The 25662-nt window shown below is 51.6% G+C and overlaps 1 protein-coding gene across 3 annotated transcripts in view; it reads right to left on the reverse strand.

Moving 5' to 3' along the window:
- Positions 1-25662, reverse strand: part of EYA2 (EYA transcriptional coactivator and phosphatase 2) — a 257204-nt gene that overhangs the window by 18269 nt on the left and 213273 nt on the right. For all 3 annotated transcript variants that reach the window (XM_049649930.1, XM_049649929.1, XM_049649931.1), the window contains 2 exons: positions 4642-4700; positions 4-164 (listed from right to left, as the gene is read on the reverse strand). In XM_049649930.1, the coding sequence (XP_049505887.1) occupies positions 4-164; positions 4642-4700 (220 nt within the window). The remainder of the gene's footprint in view (positions 1-3; positions 165-4641; positions 4701-25662) is intronic.

Below are 25662 nucleotides of genomic sequence, written 5' to 3' on the forward strand. Positions count from 1 at the left end.
CACCACCGACGTTGTTCTTGTACGTGTTGTACATCTCCTTCACCCGCCGGTAGCGGAAGGCCAGCTTCCTCATCCAGTCCACGCCGCCGTGGACGCCGGAGCCCAGGCACAGGTTGGCTCCGGGGGCCGAGCTGTGGAAGCCGTCGGCGGAGAAGTTGTACGTGCTGCGAGAGGGGGCGAGAGACGCGGTCAGTGTGCGAGGCGGGGGTGGCTCCACGGCCCCCCGAGGCCCCTGCGTGCAGTGGCCACGCTAGGAAAAGCCCCCCTCCCCCCTTCTGCCGCCAGAAGGGAAGTCCAAACTATGGTTGGGGCCGGTTCATCCTGAGAGAAGAGTCTGGAAGAAAACACGTTAGCTCCCGCTACTCCGATCCCCAAATCTGTGCTGTCTTGCGCCCCCTGTAAGGCCCGGCTGCTAACCCCTCCTTCCCACTCTGGGAGCATCTCCCTGTCTTTCCAGGGAAGTACCATATTCTAGTTTTTTAAAGTTTATTTTTATTTTTGAGAGAGAGAGTGTGAACAGGGGAGGAACAGAGAGAGGAGACACAGAATCCGAAGCAGGCTCCAGGCCCTGAGCTGTCAGCACAGAGCCCGACGCAGGGCTCGAGCTCACACACTGCAAGATTGTGACCTGAGCCGAAGTCAGACGCTTAACCGACTGAGCCACCCAGGCGCCCTTTAGTTTTTTTGGGTTTGTTAAATTAGGCAGAGTCGATTGCTGGCTTTGCAGATGCGATCCTCCGCCCGGAATGAAGCATATGCTGGCCTAGCGAGTTCCACGTGTGGATGGGAGAGGAGCCAGGGTGTCACAAAGTTAAGGACAGAAGTGGCAGCTGGGAGCCCAGACGGGAAAGCGGGGGCCGCTCCCCACCTGCAGCAACCAGCACGTGAGGACGAAAACCCCCTGTCTTCTCTCCCTCCGCCAGAAGCTCTGCTGGAGGTTTGCAAAATCATACCATCGCAGGGAAAAACCGCAGCGTGACAAGGGACATACGTATAGTATGGCCCAAAGCTTAAAAAATGAGTCTCTTTCTAGAAAAGAAAGAACAGGTCAGTGTGACGCCACAGCTGTCTCAGGCTGTGCGTTTGGCTGACGTTTTTCCTCTTTGCACTATGTTGCTGTTTCTAGATTTTCTGTGATGAGCTGAAGAGCGGAGAGAGAAAGGTATTTTATTTTTTAGCAAGACGCGCTGCGGCAGGGGTGAGGCGACACTTGGAAACCGTATCTTGCGCACGTCTGGTACTTCAATGCCGCTGCTGCGGCAGAGGTCAAAGGGCATTTGAAGAGCACGAGGGGCCGGGTCGTTCTCCCTGTGGGGCGTCGGCGGTGTGCACAGCCTGAGCACGGCGCGATGTCACATGCTGCTGTTCTGTGCCTGGGGCTCAGCCTTCCTTGAGCGGAAGCCTGTGGAAGCCACAGAAACGCCTGGGATGAACGTCTCGGACTCATCAGCTAATTTCACCTTGGGGACTTCCTGGGGCACGCGGGCCGGACGACTTAATCCAAAAGGCCTCGAATATAGACTCTGGCGTTCTCCACAGCACACTGCGTGAAAAGCCAGAAAGAGACAGTGCCCACAGGTTCATATGAACACACACACACACACCTGTGTCATTTGTCACAGACGTTTCTGATAGTGTGACTGTGTATATCATTGGAAGCAAGAAGTCATGATGTCAGGAAGCGGTTGGTTCGAGACGGTGAGAATACGGGTGAGTATAGTTTCTTCTGAAATGTACAAAAGCCCGTGGAGAACATGGTCTGACCTGATAACCCGTTCGGACAAAAACGTTCTCTTTCCCACGAAAGATGTGAATGGCTTCATTACACAGACATGTTTGTTGCTTCTTCTCCCTTTCAGCCCTCCTTGGGTGGTGATGACCAGGGGTTAAAGATGAATGAAATACACCCAACTGGCAACAGGGGGCCGACAACATCCAACCACGGGAGCAGGGGAGCCATGTGTCGGGGACTCACTCGTGCGGGGTGCTTTTCCAGCACGCAGGCAACCCGACGAGAAGCGGGAGAAATGACTTTACCCCGTCACGTCCCCTTGTTTCCAGAAGCCACCCTTCAATTGCCACGTGGTCCTTCCTCTTCTTTACTGCAAACATTCCCTTCTTGCTAGATAATTTCTCCTCCTTCTTTCTCAGAAACGTTATTTTCCGCCAACCTCATTTCCATTTTCTCTTTAACCGTCTGTGGAAGAACAGCCTTCGACCCCTCCGGGGTCGTTCCTGCCCGTTCGATGGCCGGAGCGGTGGGAGCCGCAGGCCAGTGTCCGGTGGTGGGCGGACCAGGGAGCCACCGAACAGGCACCGAGGGCAGCTGTGCGCCTCCCGACCCGTCTGCAGCGAACTCGAGCCAGAGCAGCCCGTTCCCCCGGAAGTTCCTCCTCGGTCACAGCCCTTCCAGCAGCGACCTGCTCTTCCTTCTCGATCTCTTCAGAAGTCTCTGTAGGAGCCGAGATCAGGCATGGCCTCCTCGGGTGGTCACGGCAGATGGTGCCACGAACGTGCAGGCTTTCCGGGGCCTCACCGGGCCCGCCACGTGAGCCCCCTTGTTGCTGGATGCGGTGGCGATGTCCACGGGGCTCAGGGGAGGGTCTGTCACACACACAGCAACGGCAGGCAGGTTAGCACCTCTGGCGGCTACTGATCCCAGGGCTGACCACCGTGAGAGGCGGGCGGGCGGTCAACCCTGGGACCAGTAGCCGCCAGAAGGCGTGGCTCCCGGAAGCTGCCCGGATCTGGTCAGGGAAGGTTCCAGAAGGGAGGCGGCCAGCAACAGGACCGGCCCCCGCAGTGGCAGCACACGTCAGCACGGCTCGCTGGCCAGCATCCCCGGGGGCTAGGACACCGACATCAGCCGGGTCTTCAGTGGCAACCACGTGATGAGCTGTCAACAGAGCCTCTTCCGCATTTCTTCAGATTTCTGATGTACGTGCCAATGCCAATACCTTTCCTTCCGTGGATCACTGTTCTGTTTGGAAGTCAAGGTTGTGCCACCGAAGTGGGTTCCTGCTGTAAGAAATCTGGGGACACCCTCCTGCTTCACTGGCAAGACATCAAGGACTCCGGACATCGCAAAGGTTTTCCTTTAAGTTACGACGGGAAGCCAGGGCACCGCCTTACAGACCCCTCGCTGGGGAGTGTGGGAAGACCAGATAACTTAGTCTTGAAAAAGAACATTGACTAAGAACTCAGAGGAAACCCTGGGGAGACGCCTGGATGTTCTGCCAAGAGGTGGAGGGCAGGGCAGGGCGTCCCTGAATCCCGCACCCCCCGCCCCTTGCCAGCTGTGTGAGGTTCGGCAAGTTACTTAACCTCTCTGTGCCTCCTATTCCCCGACTGTCAAATGGGGATGATGAAAAGAGCATCTATTCCCCGTGGTAACTGTGATGGGGCAAAGTAAGGGCATTACCAAGGTTCGTTTCTGTTGTTCACTGAAAAAAAAGAAAGGGCATTTGATGCTTGGTGCCTGGTACACAGCAAGTGCTCAGAAGAGATTTCCTGAGTGAAGAAATGGGAGAGCTTGGTTTTTATGGGGGAAAACCTCCTTGGATGGCGGGTTCTGGAAGTGAGGTTCCAAATAGCTCGGCACGAAACCCGGTTCAGAGCAGCACTGCTCTCTGCCCCAAGCCAGCCAGCTACAGGGAAGCTTTATAAAAACGGAACTCTGGTCGCTCACCGCTGTGAAGGGGAGAGTGGTTCCCAGCTGTGACGTCATGGAAAGGACACAATTAACCTTGATGTGCGGTTTATTTACTCCATAAATAGAGAAACCTTGGCTGGCACTGGAGGATTGCTCCCTGCCAGTCCTCATTGCGAGGGATTTTCAGAACGGCTAATTAATACGAAGCAGGCGCTGGCCTATCACTCCTAGTTGTGCCGGGCTTTGAACCGACTCCCAGGGCCCAGTCACAGAAGCTTTGATTTGTTTTTTTGGAGTGAGACAGAAGACACAAACACTAAGCGATGTTACTGGCCCCCTAAGCGAAGCGTCATTCGGTCTAATAATATTTCTGATGGGCCAAGAGGCACTAGGTTGTGATAATTTTGGATAAGTGCAGATTAACTATGGTTCCATTTTTATAAGGTTTTCTCAGGGGCAGGCTTGGAACATTCCAGCCACATTCCTCTGAAAGCTGTCTCGTTTTGGGTACCTTATTTCTGGAATCCACGTCCTAGGAGGGTTTGCCCCTAGAAACCAGACACATACCTCTTACTTACTCAGTCAAGAAATATTTTGAGTATCGACTGATCAACTTTTATAGTAAATACTGTACGTGTGCTAATGAAGGGGTGCCAAACTCTTAGTGGCGGTGATTCCGGGAGGCTAGATCAGGTGGTGTTGGAGTTTTTTACGATGTGCACGCCTTACTTTAGTAAGTAGGAAAAAAAAATGCAGCGAGATAAACATAAGCAGAGTCCTGGAGAATCTGTGGAAATCTCCGCCTTGGTGACTGGAGGTGATGGGCAAGAGTCTGCAGGGTGGGGGTTGGGCTGCAACCTGTGGGTTCTGGCGGAGGCAGGCACACACATCAGCCTGATAACCAGCCCGCCCCTCCTCTCCGCTTCCTGGTGAAAGGCAAGCTCGATGGCCAATCAAAAGGGGGCATTTTGGACTCCCCAAAGTCTTACCTTAAATCTTGCCCGTTGTCATCGGATGAGACGTCGTCAACGTGGATCTGGTCGCAATCCTGCGGAGAATGTGACACGAAGAGAAAGACAGGGAGAGGTATGGCTGGTTAATCAGCTGTAGGAGAGCTGAGCGGGGGAGCACTGGCTTGGGAGTCAGCAGCCCTGGCTTCTAGCCTGAGCTCTGCCACTAAAGGTTAGGTGACCTCTGGTTAAGTCTCTTCCCTTCTTTTGCTTTTGGTTTCCTTATAAATGAGCAGGTTGGGTGTAAGGTGGGGGGGGGGGTGACCATATAATTTATCATGCAAACCAAAATAGTTCTGCAAGTCAAAGGGGCTGCTGTGAAGATTACATTGGAGGGACAGGCACAAAACAGGACCACCCCTCTCTACCTGTGAGTGTGTTAGGACATATGGTCACCCTGGCCCCATAGTGGAAGACTTTGCCTTAACCAAGGTATCTTCTTCCACTCGGAATGCTCTCTGCCTTCATCCGCAGAGTGAACTTAGTATTCTTCGAGCATTAGCTTCTGGAGGTACCCCCTTCCTCAGTCGTCCTCTGGGTCCGATGATATGTGATCATCATTTATTGAGTACTTATTACGTGCCAGGCACCATTCCGAGGGCTTGTCATTCCACCACCCACACATCCCCCCGTTCTCTTTGGGGAAAACACCTTAACACCTGCGAGTTAAGACCGAGGGGGGTGGGGGGGGGGTGAGGAAAATGGCCACGTGACCCAGGCTCAACCAATCAGAGAGACGCAGGAGCCCTCCGGCTTCAGCGATTGCGTCAAAGATGAGCACGTGATCTAAACTGGACCAATGGGAGAGCCAGCCCTGGGAACTCGGCTGGGACCTTGGCTGCAGCTGTCGGAGGGTGGTGGTCACGTTATCTGAGCCCCTGGACCCGGCCCCAGCTGAAACCAGGCCACCCTGACTGTGGTGGGTAGAGTAATGCTCAACCCTCCTGCCCAATGTCCATTCCTAATCCCATGGTCCTCATGTGGCAAGAGGGCCTCCGCAGATGTGATTAAGGTTAAGGTCTGGAGATGCGGAGAGCAGTCGGGATTCTCCAGGTGGGCCCTAAATGTGATTACAAGGGCCTTTAGGAGTAAGAGGCAGAGGGATATGGGAAGACGGGAGAAGGGGATTGGGGCGATTGCTTTAAAGACGGAGGAAGAGGCGACAGGCCAAGAAATGCAGGGTGCCCACCAGACGCCCAGATTCTCCCTTCAGAGCCTCGTTGACGTCTTTCGCCCGGTGACACTGATTCTGGACCTCTGACCTCCAGAACAGTGAGAGAACACGCTGGTGTTGTTTTAAGCCACTGCGTGCGTGGTAACTGGTTACAGCCGCTGCAGGAAACGACTCCATGGGCCCTTGGGCTCCAGCTAGTGGAGTGGCCGTTCTGTCACTCGGCCACCGGGCAACACAACACCCTCCACGAAGCTACGCGCCGTGCACGCCCATCGGTCACCTCTGCCTCCGGCATAAAGTCCATCCAGGCGACAGGCTGATGCGGCACAAGTGGTGAGCGTGTTCTGCCCGCCGCTGCGGTCCTGGTGAAGCCCAGGCTCCGGAGTCAGACTGCCCGGGTCTGGATCCTGGATCCTAGATCCAGCCACTTCCCGGCTGTGTGACTTTGAGCCAGTGGCATAACCACCCTGAGCCTTAGAGGTGGGATGGGGAAATGGGAGATAAGAGAACCTCCTTCGCGGGGTTGACGGATGTGAGGAGAAGCGAGAGGCTGTGCTGGAAGCGTCTGGTACAGTGGCTGGAACACGGCAGGTACAGGGACGCACGCCACTCTTCTTATTACCGTGTTAAGATTTAAAAATGTCCACATTTAGGTGTCAGGGTGATCTCAGGAGGCAGGTGGCTCCTGGAAAACACTGCTAGGGAGAGGACAAGCACATGCGACTCTGAGCTTGACCTCTAAGAAAACGGTTGGTGGTAACACCTCTGGACTCCTGTTGAGGGGGTAGCATCTGGGAAAGAAATAGCGGTTTCTGTTATTTTGAGCAGATGTCTTTTTACCTAAGGACGGGGCTTGAATTTATCTTTGAGAACAGGAGCTCTGCTGGGGGATGATGGGAACCCCTTCCCTCATTAATTCTTTAAGATATGTAGAGGTAAGCGTGTTGCGATGGAGATGCGGGGGCAGGGTGGGGGCGGGGACAGTGGCATTTGGGGCAGCCCGGGCTACCCTGTGGGGATGGAGGCTGGAGCTTGGGACAACCAGTGTGGCCACTGGTCCCTCTCTGGTGCCCTGAAAGGGCTATGGATTGAAAAGGGGTTTGCTGGGAGGTGAGGTTTGCCTCCACAGTCCCTGGCACATTCGGGCTCACGGCTCAGTGGCAGTGACTGAGCGTGACTCAGAGTCCTGACGCATAGGACCTCACGCCTCCGTGGGCCCGGGACAACGCCTGGGAACAGGCAGCGGTGTGTGCTCTGACTCGCCTGGATGGGAAGGGCAGGGGGAGGTCCCACCGTATGGCTTCCTAGGGGTCAGCCGTGGGCAAGCGGGAACCGGTGAGGAACATGGCGATGACAAGTGGCAAACCCAACTGAGAAGCTCTTTGGAGAGTGCTGGAAAAAAACTGGGGACGCTGAGTGACCACTCTTGAGCTGGCAGGTATCTGGCTTACACCTAAACCTCTACTGTTCCTCATTCCGTATTTCCTTCCTTTCCACGTATCTGGGATTCTGACTGACGCTTGGTGGCCTTAGGCATCATCGATCCCCCTCCCCAAGAGGGACTGTCCTTTCCTAAAGTAGTTGAGCACCGTGGTACACCCCAACTTGAAAGCTTTTATAGTCATGCTAATACTGGAGCGGTTGGCCATACGTGGTTATTTGTAATATGTTCAAATTAAACTCAACCGCATAAAAAATTGAGTTCCTTAGGCCTATTTCAAGTGCTCAGTAACCACATGTAGGCAATGGCTGCTGTACTGCACGGTGCACGTACTTGTCTCAGCACAGAAAATTCTAGTGGACAGTGCTGCTCTCGAGGGGTAAAGACACCAGGCTGACAACTTCTCTTCTGTGTTGATAAGTTCGATTAGGGATGAGCTCGCAAGCCAGCCTGGAGACGTATCTCATTCAGCCCACACTACGCTTGAAAAATTGTCTGGGAACAATAGCCAATATGTGAACTCAGGGGACCTCTCTTTCCCCGTCTCCGTCCTCTCCCTTCCTGCTCTCACTCTCTGTCTTTCCGGATTTTCAGCTACTCTGAGACTTTACACACTCTGGCAGTGCAGGGCTTGCATTGCTCTGTCCCAACCACCCTTAGCCCTTTCCAGCGCTCCACAGTCTCGTCTGGGTTTTCTTCCCTTCACGTCACCTGGTTACCTGGCCCCTGTGGGCTTCCTACTTTGAGACCTCTGATCCACAGACCTCGTATACCAATCGAAGGGTCCTGGGACAGCGATCCTGATACGTCAGTGAAAACTGTCTCTAAAAAGCCAACGCGGACTTCGAAGACCCAGGCACAGAGAAGACCAAATCAGTAGCAGACTTCTCCCCCATCCAGTGCTTTGCCTAAAATTGGAAAAACACCTCCCGTGCCCGCCTCCAGTCCTTGCCGGAGGCTCGAAAGCTGCTCCGGGGGTCACACGGGCTCAGGCCCCTGGGCAGGGGCACCCACCGCTTTCCCTGATGTCAGGGGAAAGGTATGTGGGAGGCTCTGGTTTTCTCATTTGCAAGGGGATTGTTGGGGGCGCTAAAGTGTGACAACAGTAGCGATCACATTTCGGACTTAATAAAATACCATGACGCTCAGCTAGACGCTACCTCATACTCCACCAGCTGACCTGGATCCAGTTACCCGCTGAGGCTGAGCCGGCAATGAGGGGAGTGAGCTCTGGGGGAGGAAGATCCTATGCGCCTCGATTCTCCTGCATGGGGGGCGGGCCTGTACGGTGGAGGGCACCAGCTTTTCACAGCCTAGGGTGCTTCTGGCCTCTTCAGGGTCATGTGTGACTATCCCGGGGGGTCCGAGTGGGGCCTGCTAGCAAAGACAGAGGAAGCGTTCCCATGGCCTTGACCTGGGTGAGGTCTGGGCCCCAGTGCAATCCCAGCAGCAAGGAATTTACGCTTTCTGACTTACAGAAACACCCACACATCGTCTTGTGCCAAGATGTCCACCATCCCGGTGAGAAACAGGAAAACACCTAAAGTTGCCTCAACCGGATCGTCGCTAAACGCAACGTGGTATGTCCATTCAGCGGAATCCCGCCCAGCGGTTCAGACGAATGAGGTGGATTTTTCTGTTAGCACACGGAAGTATTTCTAAGACGTTCTATTGGGTGAAAGACCCACGAACAACACGGGGGTTGGGGCACTGATCCCTGTGTAGTCAAAGATCTGTGTATCACTTTGGACTCCCTCCCGAAACTTAACCACTAATAGCTGTTGTTGACTGGAAGCCTTACTGATAATATAAACAGTCAATTATCACATAGTTTATATGTGATACGTATTACATACTATATTCTTACAATAAAGTGAGCTAGAAAAAACAGTTATTAAGAAAATCACAAGGAGGGGTGTCTGAGTGGCTCCATCGGTTAAGCGTCTGACTTCAGCTCAGGTCATGATCTCAGGGTTCGTGAGTTTGAGCCCCGTGTTGGGCTCTGTGCTGACAGCTCAGAGCCTGGAGTCTGCCTTGGATTCTGTGTCTCTCTTTCTGCCCCTCCTCTGCTCGCATTCTTTCTTTCTCTCTCTCTCAAACATAAATAAGCATTACAAAAAATTAAAAGTAAAAAAAAAAATCGCAAGGAAAATGCATTAACAGTACTGTACTAAATTTATTTAAAAGTCTGCATATGTGTGGATCCATGCAATTCAAACCCATGTTGTCCAAGGGTCAACTGTATTTATAAAAACCCACTGAAAACAAAACAAGATATTTTATATGGATATATACATAGATGGACAATGAAAGGTCTGGAAGCTTACACATCTGACTGGAAGCAGCAGTTCTGTCTGGGCAGGCACTGGGATTGGGTTAGTGGTCAAAGGAGGCTTTCAACTTACTGAAATGACTATTCCTTCCCCCCCTCCCTCTCTCCCTCTCTTCCTCTCTCATTTTCCATAAGGATAATGCACATATGCATTGCCTTTGAAAACAGAAAATATCTCACTGGGGAGGAGACAGGATTTAACACTGAGGGTCATTTAAAAATTTTTTTAATGTTTATTTTTGAGAGAGAGAGAGAGAGACAGCATGAACAGAGGAAGGGCAGAGAGAGAGGGAGACACAGAATCCGAAGCAGGCTCCAGGCTCCGAGCTGTCAGCACAGAGCCTGACGTGGGGTTCAACCTCACGAACCGTGAGATCATGACCTGAGCCAAAGTCAGACGCTTAACTGACTCAGCCACCCAGGCGCCCCTCACACTGAAGGACATTTAAGTCCCCAATGCGCCAGAGGCTGTGCTCAATACGTTGCATATATGAAAGGGGATACAGTTGACCCCCATCTCATGGAGGGCAAGTGGAGGTGGGGAGAGGTGCAGAAACTTGCCTCTATGGGCTGAATTATGATTCTTCAAAAGATGTTGAAATCCTAACCCCCAGGCCCTGCGAACGGCCCTTATTTGGCAATGGGGTCTTTGCAGGGGATCAAGTGAAGACGAGGTCATTAGGGTGGTGGGTCTAATCCAATTATGACGGTGTCCTTATGAAAAGAGGAAGCATGGACGCAGAGGCAGACACACACGGGGAGAATGCCCTGTGGCCACGAGGACAGAGAGGGGTGGAGCAGACTTTACCTCACAGCTCCCAGAAGGAGCCAACCCTGCCTTGATCTTGGACTTCCGGTCTGGAGAACCGTGAGACAGCGTTCCTGTAGTTCAGGCTGCCCAGTCTGTGTAATTTGTGAGGGCAGGGAAACGAATACGATGCCCGAGGCTGCACAGAGAGGGGAGGAGGGGCCCAGGAGGCCGGCCGCCTTCAGAGCCTGTGCTCCCAAAGAGCCACCTGTCCGAAGACCATTCGTAAAAACCCTTCCTATGGGCCCAGAACCGCATCAGGCAATGCATGCGTCAAGAGCCAGGAGGTTTCAGGGGCGCCCGGGTGGCTCCGTCGGTTAAGTGTCTGACTCTCGATTTCGGCTCACGGTCCATGAGATCGAGCCCCACGTCGAGCTCTGTGCTGACAGCGCGGAGCTGGCTTGGGATTCTCTCTCTCCCTCTCTCTGCCCCTCCCCCCTCCCCCTCAAACTAAGTAAAAAAACATTAAAAAAAAAAAAAAAAAAGAGCAAGGAGGTTTCCAGGATTAAAAGTGGCTCTCGCCTTCAAGGTACTTAACACGTCACCAGAAAAGGTGAGGTGAACGCACATGAAAAACTGCACTGCTGATTCGATCCGCAGACGTACTGATCACCTACTACGAGTTCAACACCAGGCTGGACCCTGCATGTGTCCCGGAACGGTCCCTGACTCCCTGCTTCCCCTCACATTCCTCGTCAGCAAGTCCTGCCGACTCTCCCTTCAGTGGATATCCACAATCACTCAACATACGTCCACAATAAGCCAATATGCACATTCAATATATGCCCACAGTCTGACTCTTCCTGCCTCCTCCACTGCTCCCACCAGGTCTGAGCCCTCATTATCTCCCACCGAGATCGGGGCTCAGCAAACCGCGACCTGTGTGAATAAAGCTTTAGCGCAGCACGGCCAAGTTCATTCCTTTCCGTACTGTCTGTGGCTGCTGTTGCTATTCCTTCAACAACCCCCACGCTCCTGCTGCAGGGCCTTTGCACTTACCGTTGCTTCTGTTTTGAACGCCTTTCTCTTCTCTGTCCATCTGCCAAAAGCCCGCAAAGGCTCCCTGACATCCTCTCCTTTGCGAAAACTGTCCCAGCTTCACCTCACATCAGGACCAGTAACTTCTCCGATTCTCCGCTTTGTGGGGCCTCCAGGGCTAACCTACAGCTGATATAACGGCCGATCTATTTTTTTATCCAGTAGGTAACGCCCGTTGTTTGCTGATTTTTTGCAAGGTCAGAGAGTACAGCAGTTAAAAGCATAGACTCCAGACCCTCGGTTCCAACTCTGGCTCTGCTGCTGATTAACCGAATGGCCTTGGACCAGGTATTGAATCTTTCTGACCCTCAGCTTCCTGTCGGTAACTGAGCTACGGAACAGCACTCGGTGCACGGGGCCTTGCGAGGATTAAATGAGTCGGTACAGGCGAGGCACTTGGAAAAGTGCCTCTGCCTGTCGAAAATGCCACCTACGTGTCTGGCATAATCACTGCTGTTACGACTATTTTGAATTCTACAGGCCTGAACTCTGTGCCTGGTTCAGGAATGATCACACTGAGCTGAGTTCACCATCAAGAGAGGCTCGTGGACGGTCAGCTCTGCAGATGAGACAACTTAGAAGCAAAGCAGAAAACTGCATTCCTCAGTCAAACCCCGCCAACGCGTCAGGACGCTGTGCGCGAACGCATCTCAGGGAGTGGGGGGGGGGGGCGTGGGGGGACAGAAGACACTCGTTGAGGTCTTACGTCCTGGACTTCGCAGATGGTGTTCAAACGCCCTTCCCTGGTCTCCAGTCCCAGCCCTGCCATTTTCTGGAAGTGTGATCTCAGGCAGCTTGCTTAACACCAAAACTTTTAGTTTTTTTTTTTTTTTCAAGATCGCTTTGGCAACTTGGGGTCTTTTTCTGGTTCCATACACATTTAGGATTGTTTGTCCTAGCTCTGGGAAGAATGCTGGTGTTATTTTGATAGGGATTGCTTAATTATTTTTTTTTAATGTTTGTTTTTGAGAGCGTGAACAGGGGAGGGGCAGAGAGAGGGGAAAACGCAGAATCCGAAGCAGGCTCCAGGCTCTGAGCCGTCAGCACAGAGCCCGACGCGGGGCTCGAACCCACGAACCGCGAGATGACGACCTGAGCTGAAGTCGGACGCTCAACCGACTGAGCCACCCAGGTGCCCCGATTAACCCCAAAGCTTTTAATTCTAGAATAATTTTAGATTTGCAGAAAAGTTGTGAATGTAGTATAGAGAGTTCCCATAAACCCCACGCTCAGTTTCCCTTATTGGTAACATTTGAATGGAGTACCTGTCACAACCAATAAACAAATATTACTATATCGTTATTAACTAATGTCAGTTCTTTTTTTGTTTGTTTGAGGCACTGGGGCCTCAGGATCATGCCATTCCGGCTGGGTGCCGTGGCCCTTGCCTGTGGCCTCCCCCCAGGGAGAACGGCCCAGCGCATGTCAATCCTTTATTCAGAATCCCTTAGCCTTCTCCACTAATGTCCTTCTTCTCTTCCAGAATCCCAGCCAGGCCATGACATTACACTTTGTCATCCTACCTCTTCAGGTTCCCCAGGGCCACGGTAGTCTCTCCCACTTTCCTTGGTGTTGATAACAGTTTAAAGGAGAACCAGTCAGGTGTTTTGTAGGATGCCTCTCAACGGGGATCTGCCTGTGGTTTTTCTCATGGTCAGACTGGGGTTGCACGTTTTGGCGAGGAGGGCTGCACATCCTTTTCTAAGGGTGCATCCTCTCAAAGGGCTTACGCTGCCCATGCTGACCTTGATCACCTGGCTCAGGTCATCTCTGTCAGGTTCCTGTGCCGTAAAGTCACTCTCCTCCCCTTTCCATACTGTACTCTTTGATTTTAATTTTTTTTAACATTTATTTATTTTTGAGAGACAGAGTGTGAGCAGGGGAGGGGCAGAGAGAGAGGGAGGCACAGAATCCGAAGCAGGCTCCAGGCTCCGAGCTGTCAGCACAGGGCCCGACGCGGGGCTTGAACCCACGAACCAAAAGATCATGACCTGAGGGGCACCTGGGTGGCTCAGTCGGTTGAGCGTCCGACTTTGGCTCAGGTCATGATCTCGAGGTTCATGGGTTCGAGCCCCGCGTCGGGCTCTGTGCTGACAGCTTGGAGCCTCGAGCCTGCTCGGATTCTGTGCCTCCCTCTCTCTGCCCGCCCCCCCCCCCCCCCATCTCTCCTTCAAAAAAATAAATAAACATTGAAAAAAATTTAAAAAAATCACGACCTGAGCCGAAGTTGGATGCTTAACTGACTGAGCCACCCGGGCGCCCCTCCATGAGGGTGGAGTATCTGAATAGGTGATTCAAAATTTTCTGCCCGAGATATTAGTCTATCCTCCCCCACTTATTTATTTGTTTAATCATTATTTGCGTCATTATGGACCCGTGGGTCCTTGTTTTATACTTAGAATCCAATATCATGTAACTTGTTTTCGTAGTCAAATTGTTCCCAGCTTTGGCCACTGAGAACTCCGCCAGGAAGCTCCCGTGTCCCTTTGACATCCTCCATCGCTGTAGAGTCTTTTGAGCACTTACTTTTGGCACCATAAGACGGGCCACATGTGTTACATGTACTTCCTGCCCCAGCCCTAGAATCAGCCGTTTCTCTGAGGAGCCCTGGCTTCTTTTCTCAGAAAACGGCATTAGAGCCCAAGACCTGGGGGCTGGGTGTGCTCGTTGCTCCCGGAGTGTCATTGCTTCGGGACTTTGTCAGGTGACAGAGAAAAGTCTCCAGGTTCCCTTTTGGAAATTATGAAACCTGGGTAGCACATCATTTGCAGGTGTGTGACAAGGCATATGCCGGCCTGATGAATGGTGCCAATTATAGTTCAGATCCTTCTTTCACCACGGGCCTGAAGTGGAAGCCCAGAGAGGGCCCGAACGGGACTTACATGAAGAGTCGCGGGGCATGGGTGAAAGTATCCGCGGGACTGCAGGGGTAGCCCGCCTTTCATCAGCGATGAAAACGACAGCGATTTGTCCGTTTGTCATGGGCTCAAAGTCCAGGTGTAGCTTCAGGGTGATACTTGTCTCATAAAATGTGTAGGAGAGCATCTCACCTTTTTCTTTGCTCCTAGTTTGTGCAGGATGGGGTTTATCCTTTCTCTGATGTTTGCTGAACTCTTTTTAAAACAGGCCCGGTGCCATTTTTGGAGAGTCCATCCTTAACTACTGTTCCAAAGTCTCACAGCCATGGGTTCATTTATTTTAAAATCCCCCCTGAGGTTAATTCTGGTAATTTCCATCTTCCTGGAAAGTGCCAACTTCATCTAGGTGTCAAGTTCATTGGTATAATATCATACAGTGTTCTCATAATTAAAAAAAAACCGGATCTGTCCTCAATCTGAGTAACGTCCATCCTTTCATTCTGAATGTTGTTTATCCATGTCTGCCTCTTTTTCTTTCTTTTACTTTTTTCTCGTTCGTGCTTGCCAAAAGCATCATCTGCCTTCATGGTCTTTTCAATGACCAATTCTGGTAACTTTCCTGTTTTTCTAATAGAAAATATGACCTAAGGCCAGATCACCCTTTGCTTGCATCCCACAGACTTCGATACTCAGCATTCTCATTGCCGTCCAGTTCTGACCAGTAAACGCAGTGACAAATACTTATCAAAACTGTTATGATCAAGCTGGGGACAGCTGGGGTTTCCCCACCTGCCCTGCCGAGCTCTGATCCCATGGCTTTCTGTCCCTGGCTGCCTGGAGACACGAATGCAGAAAGGAAACTGTTGACAAATTTGCTGTAGAAAAATGACTCTCGTCAGAGGCCAGATGGACTCCCTGGCCACTCCTCCTCTTTCAGGGCAGGTATATTTTTAAGTGAGATTGCTTACTGCTGTCTCTGGACTAGCCAGAGAGGGGCTTGCTCCCCGGGAGGGAAACCCGGGCTGTCTTTCTTGTGTTGTCTAAATGTTTAACTTATCTGAAGAACACCAAGGAGGCCGTGGGCTGCACTGCATTAATGGCCGGTTGGGCAGGATGCCTCGGAGAGCAGCTCAGCGTTGACATGGTGAAATATTATTCTCCCTGATGGCTCCCGCAGCACCATAAATCAGACGTTAGCGATCAGGCCTGCACGTCAGGCAAGCAGCCACGGCTTGCCCAGGTTCCAGCCACTTCTGAGTCCCTCTAGCAAGATCTTTCCTGAAGCTCTGGCAGCACGTGGAAAACGTCCCCCTCCAGCCCACCCACCTGCCTGGCCACTCCTGAACCTGGTAGGCGGGGCGGGGGGGATACTTTTGGCCAAAAACCTTTAGGTCAATCTTGTTTCTTACAGAGGACACTTTTCTCCCCTCCATTCTGTTGATCTTATGCCTTCTTCACCCACTCAGTTCATTTCAAAACTGTGTTTCCCATGCAGGATAAAGGTCCCAGCTTGGAAGTCAGCTTGGCCTCGGATTAAATCTCCATACTATCCTTACTCTGTGAACTCTCTGGGCCTCAGTTTCCTCATCTGTAAAATAGGGATAAAAACCCTCCTTTGTAAGGTTGTTGTGAGATGTCAGTGAGAAAATGCATGTGTGATGTGTGGCACAGGAGCTCAATACAGGCAAGAGCTGGGCAAGTTACATCTCAGTGCCTCAGTTTTCCCATCTCTAAAATGGGTATACATAACTGTATTTACTGTCTGTGGCCCTGTAAGGCCTAAAGGAATGAGTGCAGGCAAGCCCTCTGGACAGCATGCAGTGCGTTTTAGCTGGCACTGTGACTATTATTCCTGTCTGTGTCCTCCACTCAGCCCCAGCCCCGGCCTGCGTCCTTCTTTGTAGAAATGCATTCCGACCCCTTGTCTATTGCTCTGCTCACCTTCAGGGTGGGGAGTGAGGGCGCCAGCTCAGTTCGTTGTGATTTCCGTTGTTATTTGTGTGACTTTTGTTTTGCGTCTACAGTGTGAAGATGATGTGCTAACTCATAGATGAACTTCTGTCTTTGTCTTCTATGTTGGGAACTTCTCTTTCCCTCCCTCTCTCTCTTTTTCTCTTTAAGATATTGAAGAAAGTAATCTCTACGGCCAACTTGGGGCTTGAATTTATAACCCTGAGATCAAGAGTTGCAGGCTCTACTATGCCAGCCAGTGGCCCCTCTGCCGGAAATTTCTTCTCCTCTTGCTGGCAGACCTTGCTTGTCTTTCTCCACATGTCCAGGCTACACCAACCCTCTCTGCTTTCTCTTTCCCTTTGAACCCATCATCTACAGCACCGTGTTGAGTCTAGATTTCCTGTCTGGAATCTTCTTTCTCAAGCCAGATGGCAGCTGCTCTCCCTGGGAGAGGCAGCGGAACACAGCGAGTAAGTGCTGGGTCTAAATATTGCCACTGCCAACTGTGTGACTTTGGGCTGTTCACTTAACCTCTCTGTGCCTCAGTTTCTTCACCTGTAAAATGGGTGTTATGACTGAATGTCTGCGATCCCCCCTGCCACGAATCATGTGTCGAAGCTCTAACTCCCAGTGTGCCTGGGTTTGGATATGGGGCCTCCAAGGAAGTAACCAAGGTTAAATGAGGTCATAAGGGTGGCGTCCCAATCTAATAAGATGAGTGCCCTTATAAGAAGAGACACCACAGAGCCCCGTTCTCTGTCTCCGCACTGAAGAGAGGCCATGAGAAGACAGTGAGAAGGAGGCCTTCTACAAGCCAGGAAGAGAGTCCTCGCCAGCAACGAGATCTGCCAGCACCTCCGTCGGGGACTTTAGCCTCCGGAACTGTTGGGGATTAAACGAGGTAATACATGTAAAGTGTTCAGAACAGTGTTTGGTACAGAAACGTCAGCTAAGATGATGATCATCATCGTCCCTGAAAATACAGGCCATGTCTGGTAAGTTTAGAACTCCAGAGTGGCACTGATAGAACTTTCTACAACGAGGTAAATGTCCGGTTCTGTCCACTGTAACGGCCACTAGCCACAGGTGGCTATTTACATTCAAATTAGTTAAAATTAAGTAACATTAAATAAGCACTCAGGGTCTCAGTTGCATTAGACTTATTTCAAGTGCCCCAAACCCACATGTGGCCAGTGGCTACTGTACTGGACAGAACAGAAATTTATAGCGTTGTAGAAAAATCTACTGGACGGGACTGCTCTAGAGAACTGGCTTTCAAATGGTTTTGACTGTGACTTTCAGTAAGAAAATACCTTTGCTATCACACAGAGAGATTTTTTTTGGTGGTTTCTTTTTTGGCATTTCGAGTAAAAGCAAGCAGCGTGAGGCCTGGGTTGTGCTGGACACTAGGGGATCCAGAAATACGGTGCATCTGGCTGACGGCTCTCAAGGGCTGAGCACAGAGTTTCTCAACGAGGTGCCGCTGGCATTTCGGGTGTGCTGGTTCCTCATCCAGGACGCTGTCCTCACTGCTGGGTTATCTGGCATTCCGGGCCCTGCCTGCTAACAGTCAATAATTCTTCCCCTTCCGGTGACAACCAGCACCCTCCCTCCCATTTCCAAATGAATCCTCCTGGCAGGAAGGTTCTGCTCTCGGGTCCAGTTGAGACACACTGAAAGGGGTGCCCGGGTGGCTCAGCTGCGTCCAACTCTTGCTTTTGGCTTGAGTCACGATCTCATGGTGTGTGGGTCCGAGCCCCGCACCAGGCTCGGTGCTGACAGTGCGGAGCCTGCTTGGGATTCTCTCTCTCTCCCTCTCTCTCTGCCCCTCCCGCACCCGCGTGCTCTCTCTCTCTCAACACAAACTTAAAAAAAAACCCCATATTGACAATAATGAGGTTGCAGACATTGCCAGTGCCTTGTCTTTGAGAAGAAATGGTAACAACGGTAACAATGCCCATCCTCTCCCACATACCGCACTGGCCTTTGCTTACAATTACCTGTTTTGTGTCTTTTTCGTGCCCAAACTGAGAGCCCTCTTGCTGGAATTTGGAAACACTCCTAATCACACTGCCTATAAAACCTCAGCCATTCTACAATGGTCTAGATTTTCAAATTCATTTTACTTTTTAAAATACTTTATTTTTTATTTTTAAATGTTTATTTTAAGAGAGAGAGACTGGGGGCAGGGATGGTCAGAGAGAGAAGGAGAGAGGGAATCCCAAGTCGGCTTCAGGCTCAGCACGGACCCCAGCGTGGGGCTCAGTCTCACAAAACGTGAGATCATGACCTAAGCCAAAATCAAAAGTCAGCCGTGTAACCAAATGAGCCACCCAGGTGACCCTAAGTTTTCTAATTAAAAATTAATTAATGTTTATTTATTCCTTTGAGAGGCAGAGAGAGAGAGAGAGAGAGAGAGCAAGGGAGGGGCAGAGAGAGAGCGAAAGAATCCCGGGCAGGGGTACAGTGCAGAGCCCAACACGGGTCCCAATCCCGTAAGATCACAATGAGCCGAAATCAAGAGTCGGATGCTTAATTGACTGAGCCACCCGGGTGCTCCTCAAATTAATTAATTATTACTTTTTCATTTTTTAAAGAAATTTATTTATCTTTAAGAGAGAGAGCGTGTGCGAGCAGGGTGGGGGCAGAGAGAGAGGGAGAGAAAAAACCCCAAGCAGGCTCCACACTGTCAGCACAGAGCCCAACACAGGGCTCGATCCCCTGAACCGCGAGATCACGACTTGAGCTGAAATCAAGAGTTGGATGCTTAATTGACTGAGCCACCCAGGCGCCCCACCTCAAATTTATTTATTTTTTTCTTTTTTTTCAACGTTTTTTTAATTTTTTTTTATTTATTTTTTATTTTTTTTATTTTTGGGACAGAGAGAGACAGAGCACGAACGGGGGAGGGGCAGAGAGAGAGGGAGACACAGAATCGGAAACAGGCTCCAGGCTCTGAGCCGTCAGCCCAGAGCCTGACGCGGGGCTCGAACTCACGGACCGCGAGATCGTGACCTGGCTGAAGTCGGACGCTTAACCGACTGCGCCACCCAGGCGCCCCTCAAATTTATTTTTAATCGAAGTTATAGTATCTTGAAATAGGAATAATGAATTCTTGTTTTGAAGATTTGTTTTTTTTCAAGAGTGCAGACCTTGGAGCCCAGCAAATTCAGGTTTGAATCTTGGGCTTAACATAGCTGCTGTGAGCATGGGCAAATATCTCACCCTCTCTAAACTTTAGTTTCCTCATCTATAAAATGGGGGAAAATAAACATGACTGACTACACATGGTTGTGCACAAATTCCTGGCACCTTTGCAGGTGATGATTCTTTACCAAATTTTTTTAAAATGTTTATTTATTTTTGAGAGAGAGAGAGAGAGAGAGAGAGAGACAGAGCATGAACAGAGGAGGGGCTGAGAGAGAGGGAGACACAGAATCCGAAGCGGGCTCTAGGCCCTGAGCTGCCAGCACAGAGCCCGACGTGGGGCTTGAACCCATGAACTGTGAGATCATGACCTGAGCTGAAGTCAGATGCTTAACCGACTGAGCGACCCAGGCGCCCGTGTAGGTGATGATTCTATATGCACATAATGGTAATAAAAATTGTTATAATAAAATAATGCTAATCACCATCAGTTATGTAGTGCCATTATGTTCTAGGTGCTGTATATACATTAATTCACTTAATTCTCATAGTAATCTTATGAGGTGGCTATTATTACCCCCATGTTGCAGATGATGACAGGCACAGAGAGGTTAAGGAAACTACCTGAGGTCACACAGCTTGTAAGTGCAGAGCTGAGATATGGACCGAGGCCATCTGGCCCCGGAATCTTTGCTCTCAATCATTACGTCCTATTGCCTCTGATAAAGGCCCACTGGACAGGGGGAGTGTGTAGCTCATCCTCTGGGTTTTTGTACCCATCAAAGTCATTTCAAAAAGTCATGAGCCCAGAGGTCCCTGAAGCTGAGGTCCAAACACCCAGTGGGTCCATTCCCAGGTCTGGATCTAGACTTGCTCCTTGGCAACTCCCACCTCTCAGGCCGTCTCTAAGACTTGATGGAGACCTTTCACTGCTCTGCACGGGGGCACAGGACAGACCGCGGCCAATCCTGCAGGTGCAGTTACAACTGACATCATCTCAGCCGCCATTGTCGGGCACTTACCGCGTGCCAGGCACCCCGCGCACCAGCACACCCAATCCTCGTAGGGAGCCGGCACTGGGCACCGGGATAAGGGCCTTACCCACTCCAGCTCTGGTCTTAAAACGATCCACAAGACGTGTTTTACTTCTCATTTTACAGGAATGGAAACTGAGGCCCGGAAAGTTGAAGTCACGGTGTCTAAGATCATTCGGGGGTGGCAAAGCGGGGTATAAACCAAAATCTTCAAAGCCTGGGCCTCCACCACTACCTTATTCTGTGGGCGTTTGCTCTGCTTTGAGTATCATGGTTCTCTGCCAAGCTCACTTTTCCAATCACCACATGCATTCTGGGGTGGGTCAAAGAAAGGGACGTCTGTCTCTCTTCCTGCTGGAAGTTCCTGCAGTCACCCAGTCTTTGGACAGGCAGAGACTGGCTTCGGTATAAAGGCCAGGGTCTCGTCGCTGCTGCTGTCACCTGTGGGTACTGATGTCCCCCAGCGTGGATGAGTGTGGGGGCAGGGGAATGGTCGGGATTCTGCTTTCTTCCTGCTACTGGCAACACTTTGAACTAGCCAGGGGGGCAACCTGTACTCCCCGCCTCCCAGCTGACACCTGGAGGGAGCCTGGCCCCAGGCAGAGAGCTCCGAGGGCTCCCATATTCACTCCAAAATATCTTTTCCCAAAGGAGCTGGGTCCTAATTCAGTTCTGAGTATACTTTCCTTTTGCCTTCTCTTGGTTTCGTTGGGGTTACAGGGAGATAGAAAAAGAGACTGAACTACTGCATGTCCCAAAGCTACAAGGTTTAATATTGGGGCGGATCTTAACCCTATAGGGTAATGAGATTTTCCCACCACCCTCTCTAGAGACATACTTGTACACATACACTATGCTGCATGCATTTTCAGGGGTTCACGCACCCTTAACAGATGGGAGTATGACCTGAACAATCACCCTCAAGCTGTAAATTCTGCAAGCCAGATTTTGTCTCTAAGTTGCTGAAGTGACTGGCTGGTACTTCTGACGCACGTTTCCATCTATGAAGGTGAAACAAGTTAATAAAAATGGGGTCTGTCTGCAGGAGTATTAACTTCTGCTGTATTGTATGTTCTCCAAACATGCAAATCCATATCTTGCCTCTTCACCTTTGCACACGCTGTTCCCTGGCCTGGGAATACTCTTCTCCCAAGTGTCTCTCTCCTGTACTTCCTCCCCATCTCCCCACCCCCCAACCCCCCGCAGCAAATCCTTACTTTTTCTTTAATACCCAGCTAAAGTAGCTCCTCCTCTTTGATGGTTCCCTTGTTCCCCTCATCCCAGCCAGAAGGGTTACTTAATCACTTCCTACTTTGGGCTTCTGCTGAGCAACCTTGGGAATGCCCATCAGAGCAGTCCTAGCCCACCTGTTCTATGATGGTGTGTTATGTGTGTGTCCCTTACCAGGAGGTGCACAGGGGCGCCATACCTGGCTCATGTCTGTGACCAGAGCCCCTTGTCCACAACAGATGGGCAGTAGATGTTAATGGGAGGAATACAAGGTGGAAGGAAGGAAGAAGGAAGGCTATGTGGATGGACAGAAGACAGGAAGGGAAGAAAGACAGATGGAGGGAAGTTAGGGAATCAACGGAAAGAAGAAAGATGGAAAATACATGGATGGGAAGATGGAAGAATGGATAGTTGGGTGAATGAGTTGGGGGGTGGACTGATGGATGGAAGGGAAAAGGGCCAGGTGGCTGAAAATGATAGGCTGGAAATACAGGTGGATGGACGGAGAGAGGGAGAGATCAGAGGATGGGTAAAGGAACAAAGAATGGAAGGAAGAAAAAAAGAAGGGGGTGGGAGAGAAGTAAAAGGAAAGAACAGATGGGCTGGGTTCTGTGGCGGGGGAGAAGAGAGAAAGAGAGAGAGAAGAGAGAGAATGCAAGCTAAGATCGAAGCAGGGGAGGGAGGAAGCAGGCAAAGAGGGAAGGCCGGAAGAAGTAAGGACAGTACTTTGTCTAGTTCGGGCCTGCCATGTGTTTTTCATACTGGGGCCACGTTAACTGGCATCTCCTCCCCTGCAGCCTGAGCCTGCACATCAAACCCAAGAGGGCTGTGTTCTCTGCTCAGCTGGGATGGAGGCCACAGGGCTGGGTCCAGCACCTGCTTTGGCCGTGACTCATGCACCCCTCTAGGAAGTGGCAGCTCGGGAGGCTCCCCACGAAAGGGCTTTCAGGGTGAGCGCAGTTCAGTGCGTCCTGAGGACGGTCGCCACGGCTCTTGAGCCCTAAACACACGGGCGTCAATCAAGCCCACACCCTGCATGGCAACCCAGCCAACATTTTGGACGGGGGTCCCTTCCCTGGATTTTACGGCCCTACGAGCAGCTCCTGCTCCAAGGTGAGGTGGCCGCGAGAGAGGCGGGAGGTACTTGTGGGTATTTGCGCCCAGGCTCCAGCTATCTCTGTATTGCGCGTACCGTTTCTGAATCATTGTAAAATCCAGAGTTGGGCGAGCTAGCTGTATTCTTCTAGCTCACAGTAGCATAAATGACTATTTAAATTGCCCTCGCACCATGGCCCCCCCACCCCCCCATCCCAGTGGCACACGCAGGGCAGAGGCCCATTTACGGCTCACGTACAGCGTGCTGGGCTCCGTGCGGACGGCTTCCATCTATCTCCCATCATCATTACAGCCCTGGAAGGGAGGGGCTTCCCTTCTACCCACTTAGCAGATGAGGTGACTGAGGCCAAAGGAGAGGGAGAAACCTGCCCGGGGCACACAGCCAGGGACTGGTGGGGCCAGGCTCAAAGGCAGACGGGGCTGATGAGCAGGTGCCCGCCCTAGACTTGGGACGCGTACCCTGGCTAGCCTGAGCTGCAGCTGAACATGACACCTAGTCTGTGTCTGCCAGTCCGATTCTTCCGATTCTTCCCCTCGAGTGCATTCACACGGGGGGCCGGGCACCTGACTTGGCCAGAGGCAGATCCCTGCTTTCCCCCGGCAGCCACAGGGAGCCTCTGAACCCCAAGTCGGATGGTGGAGCTCTCCTGCTCAAAACCCTCCAGGGGCTTCCAGTCACCCTGAGAATATCACCCAATGCCTCAGGATGCACCCACCTTGGCCCCCCCCCCCCCCTCCCACCGTACTCCCCCCTGCTGACGCTCCAGCCTCCCTGTTTCAGGAACCTGCCAACTTTGGCCAGGCCTCAAGGCCTCTGCCCTGCTGTTCTCTCTGCCCAGCACACTCCCTGCCGGGACACCCACACGGCTCCCTCACCTCGTTCAGGTGTCTGCTCAAGCGGGAGAGAAGCCTGGCCTGCTTGCATCAAGTGAAGTCATAGCCCCGGGACCATCTCCTTTCCTCCCTGACTCTGCTGGTCTCCGGCGGGGGCCCTTCGTCTGACGGTACATATTCAGTTGTTTATATTGCGCGTCCCGCACTGGAAGGTCCGTGCTTCGAGGGCGGGGATCTTGTTGCGTATCGTTTGCCGCTGGATCCACGGCACTTAGAGGAGGGCCCGGCAAACGGCAGCTTTCCCTTAAACCGCACGCGAGAGCCAACCCCGATTTATAGACGGCAGTGCAGGCTCAGAGCAGAAAGGGGTCTTCTGCACTCTGTCTTCTAAACCCCACCGTCCAGGCGGGCACTGGCACCAAGCACCTCTCCCGAGTCCCATCAGGCTCCTCGGGGAGCCCCGGGAGGCTGCCCTCCCCCCCGGATTCTGACACAGGGCTCCCCACACCAGCAAGCGAACTGTTTGCGCTCCTGTGAGTCTCAACTTCTCCATCGGGTAGCGTGGTTGCAATTCTGCCGAGGTGCCCTGGGGGCCTCTGGCACTGGGGGCAGGTTTGAAAAAAATTCAGAGAAGAAAACCAAACTGGCTTCCCTAGGAGCTCCAGTTGGCCATGAAATCCGTTCGCCAAGAGGTGTGACTTCCACTCCGGGGCCAAGGAGGAACGGCAGAGGGGGAAGGCTGAAGACATTGCCTCGAAACACACACACGTCAGTCGTCCAGCATAATGCCCGGCTCTGAGCCTCCGGTTCAACCGACGCTGAGAAAGCCCCTACTGTGTGTCTGGTGTTAATTTGCCTTCCGAGAAGCCTTCCCTGGCTCCCTCGAGAATGCTGCCCCCCAACCCTACCCGCCTGTCGCCCATCACTCACTATCATATCTCATTCTTTTCTTTTCTTTACACCCTTTTCATTAAATGAACTTTCTCACGGATGGATTTGTTTGGCTGTTTACTGCTGAGGCTCTGGGGACTGAAGGTGATACAGCGGTGGTTTCTGCCTTCATGGAACCAACATTCTAAGGAGGAGATCGTGAGAGACCAAATCTACCCTTGACTTTCTAAGTACAAGAGCCAATAAATTCCTTTTCTCTTTTGCTAAAACCAATCAGGTTTCGCTATTTGCAGGCAGCCCGCTCTTGATTATATTAGGCTCCATAAATCCTTGCTGAATTCAATTACCACGTCTGTTTTGTTGTTTTGCTCATTTATTCTCTCCCTCTCCCCCTCCCTGCTCTCTCTTTTCCCCAAGACACGAGAGGTCATTGTAAAGGGAGCCTGCACATTGCATCTGGCTAAAGGGACAGTCCTGGGTCTGATGGCTCACGGACTCCCCACTGTGCCAGTGTTCTCTTTTGTCATCAATGCGTCGATGAGTTTGTACACAGACCCTCTCTTTAAAATAGATGTTGGACAGAGAACATCAATTCCATTTCACAGATGGGAAGGCTGAGGCCCAAATGGCTTGCCTAGGCTGCACGGAACACAAGATTGTTCATTTCGGCAAGGGTTTCCTCCTCTGGGGATCCAGGGCTGCAGACCAGAAAGGAAAACCTGTATCCTTTCCTGATGGTAAATAGGACTCATGCTCTGGGCCCACCAGGACAGTTCTGGAATTCATAGCCTTGATAGGCCTGCTTTACAGGCTAGTCCCAGGGCGTTTTGATTCCAGGAAAAAAATACCCCTGCTAAGATAAATAGGAGTGTTCTTTCACACGCAGTATAACTTTGGGTTCACTTCCTTTTTCAATCTGTTAAACCAATCATGCAAATACAATTTTCAAAGCCAGAAGGTCCCCACATTAATCCTCTTATCAACCCAAAGAACCCTTCTTCACCTTGGTGAAAGCTGCTTGCTCTTTCATCAGAGCTAAGGAATGCATCGCTTTTCCCTCCTCGCTTTGGCTACCAGGAAGCTCAGAGATTAACCTCTGAACTTAATTGCAGGTGGTGGCCTCAGCCAGATATTTTTGCACAAG

This window comes from Panthera uncia (assembly GCF_023721935.1).
Source record: "Panthera uncia isolate 11264 chromosome A3 unlocalized genomic scaffold, Puncia_PCG_1.0 HiC_scaffold_11, whole genome shotgun sequence".
In the NCBI taxonomy this organism is placed as follows: Eukaryota; Metazoa; Chordata; class Mammalia; order Carnivora; family Felidae; genus Panthera; species Panthera uncia.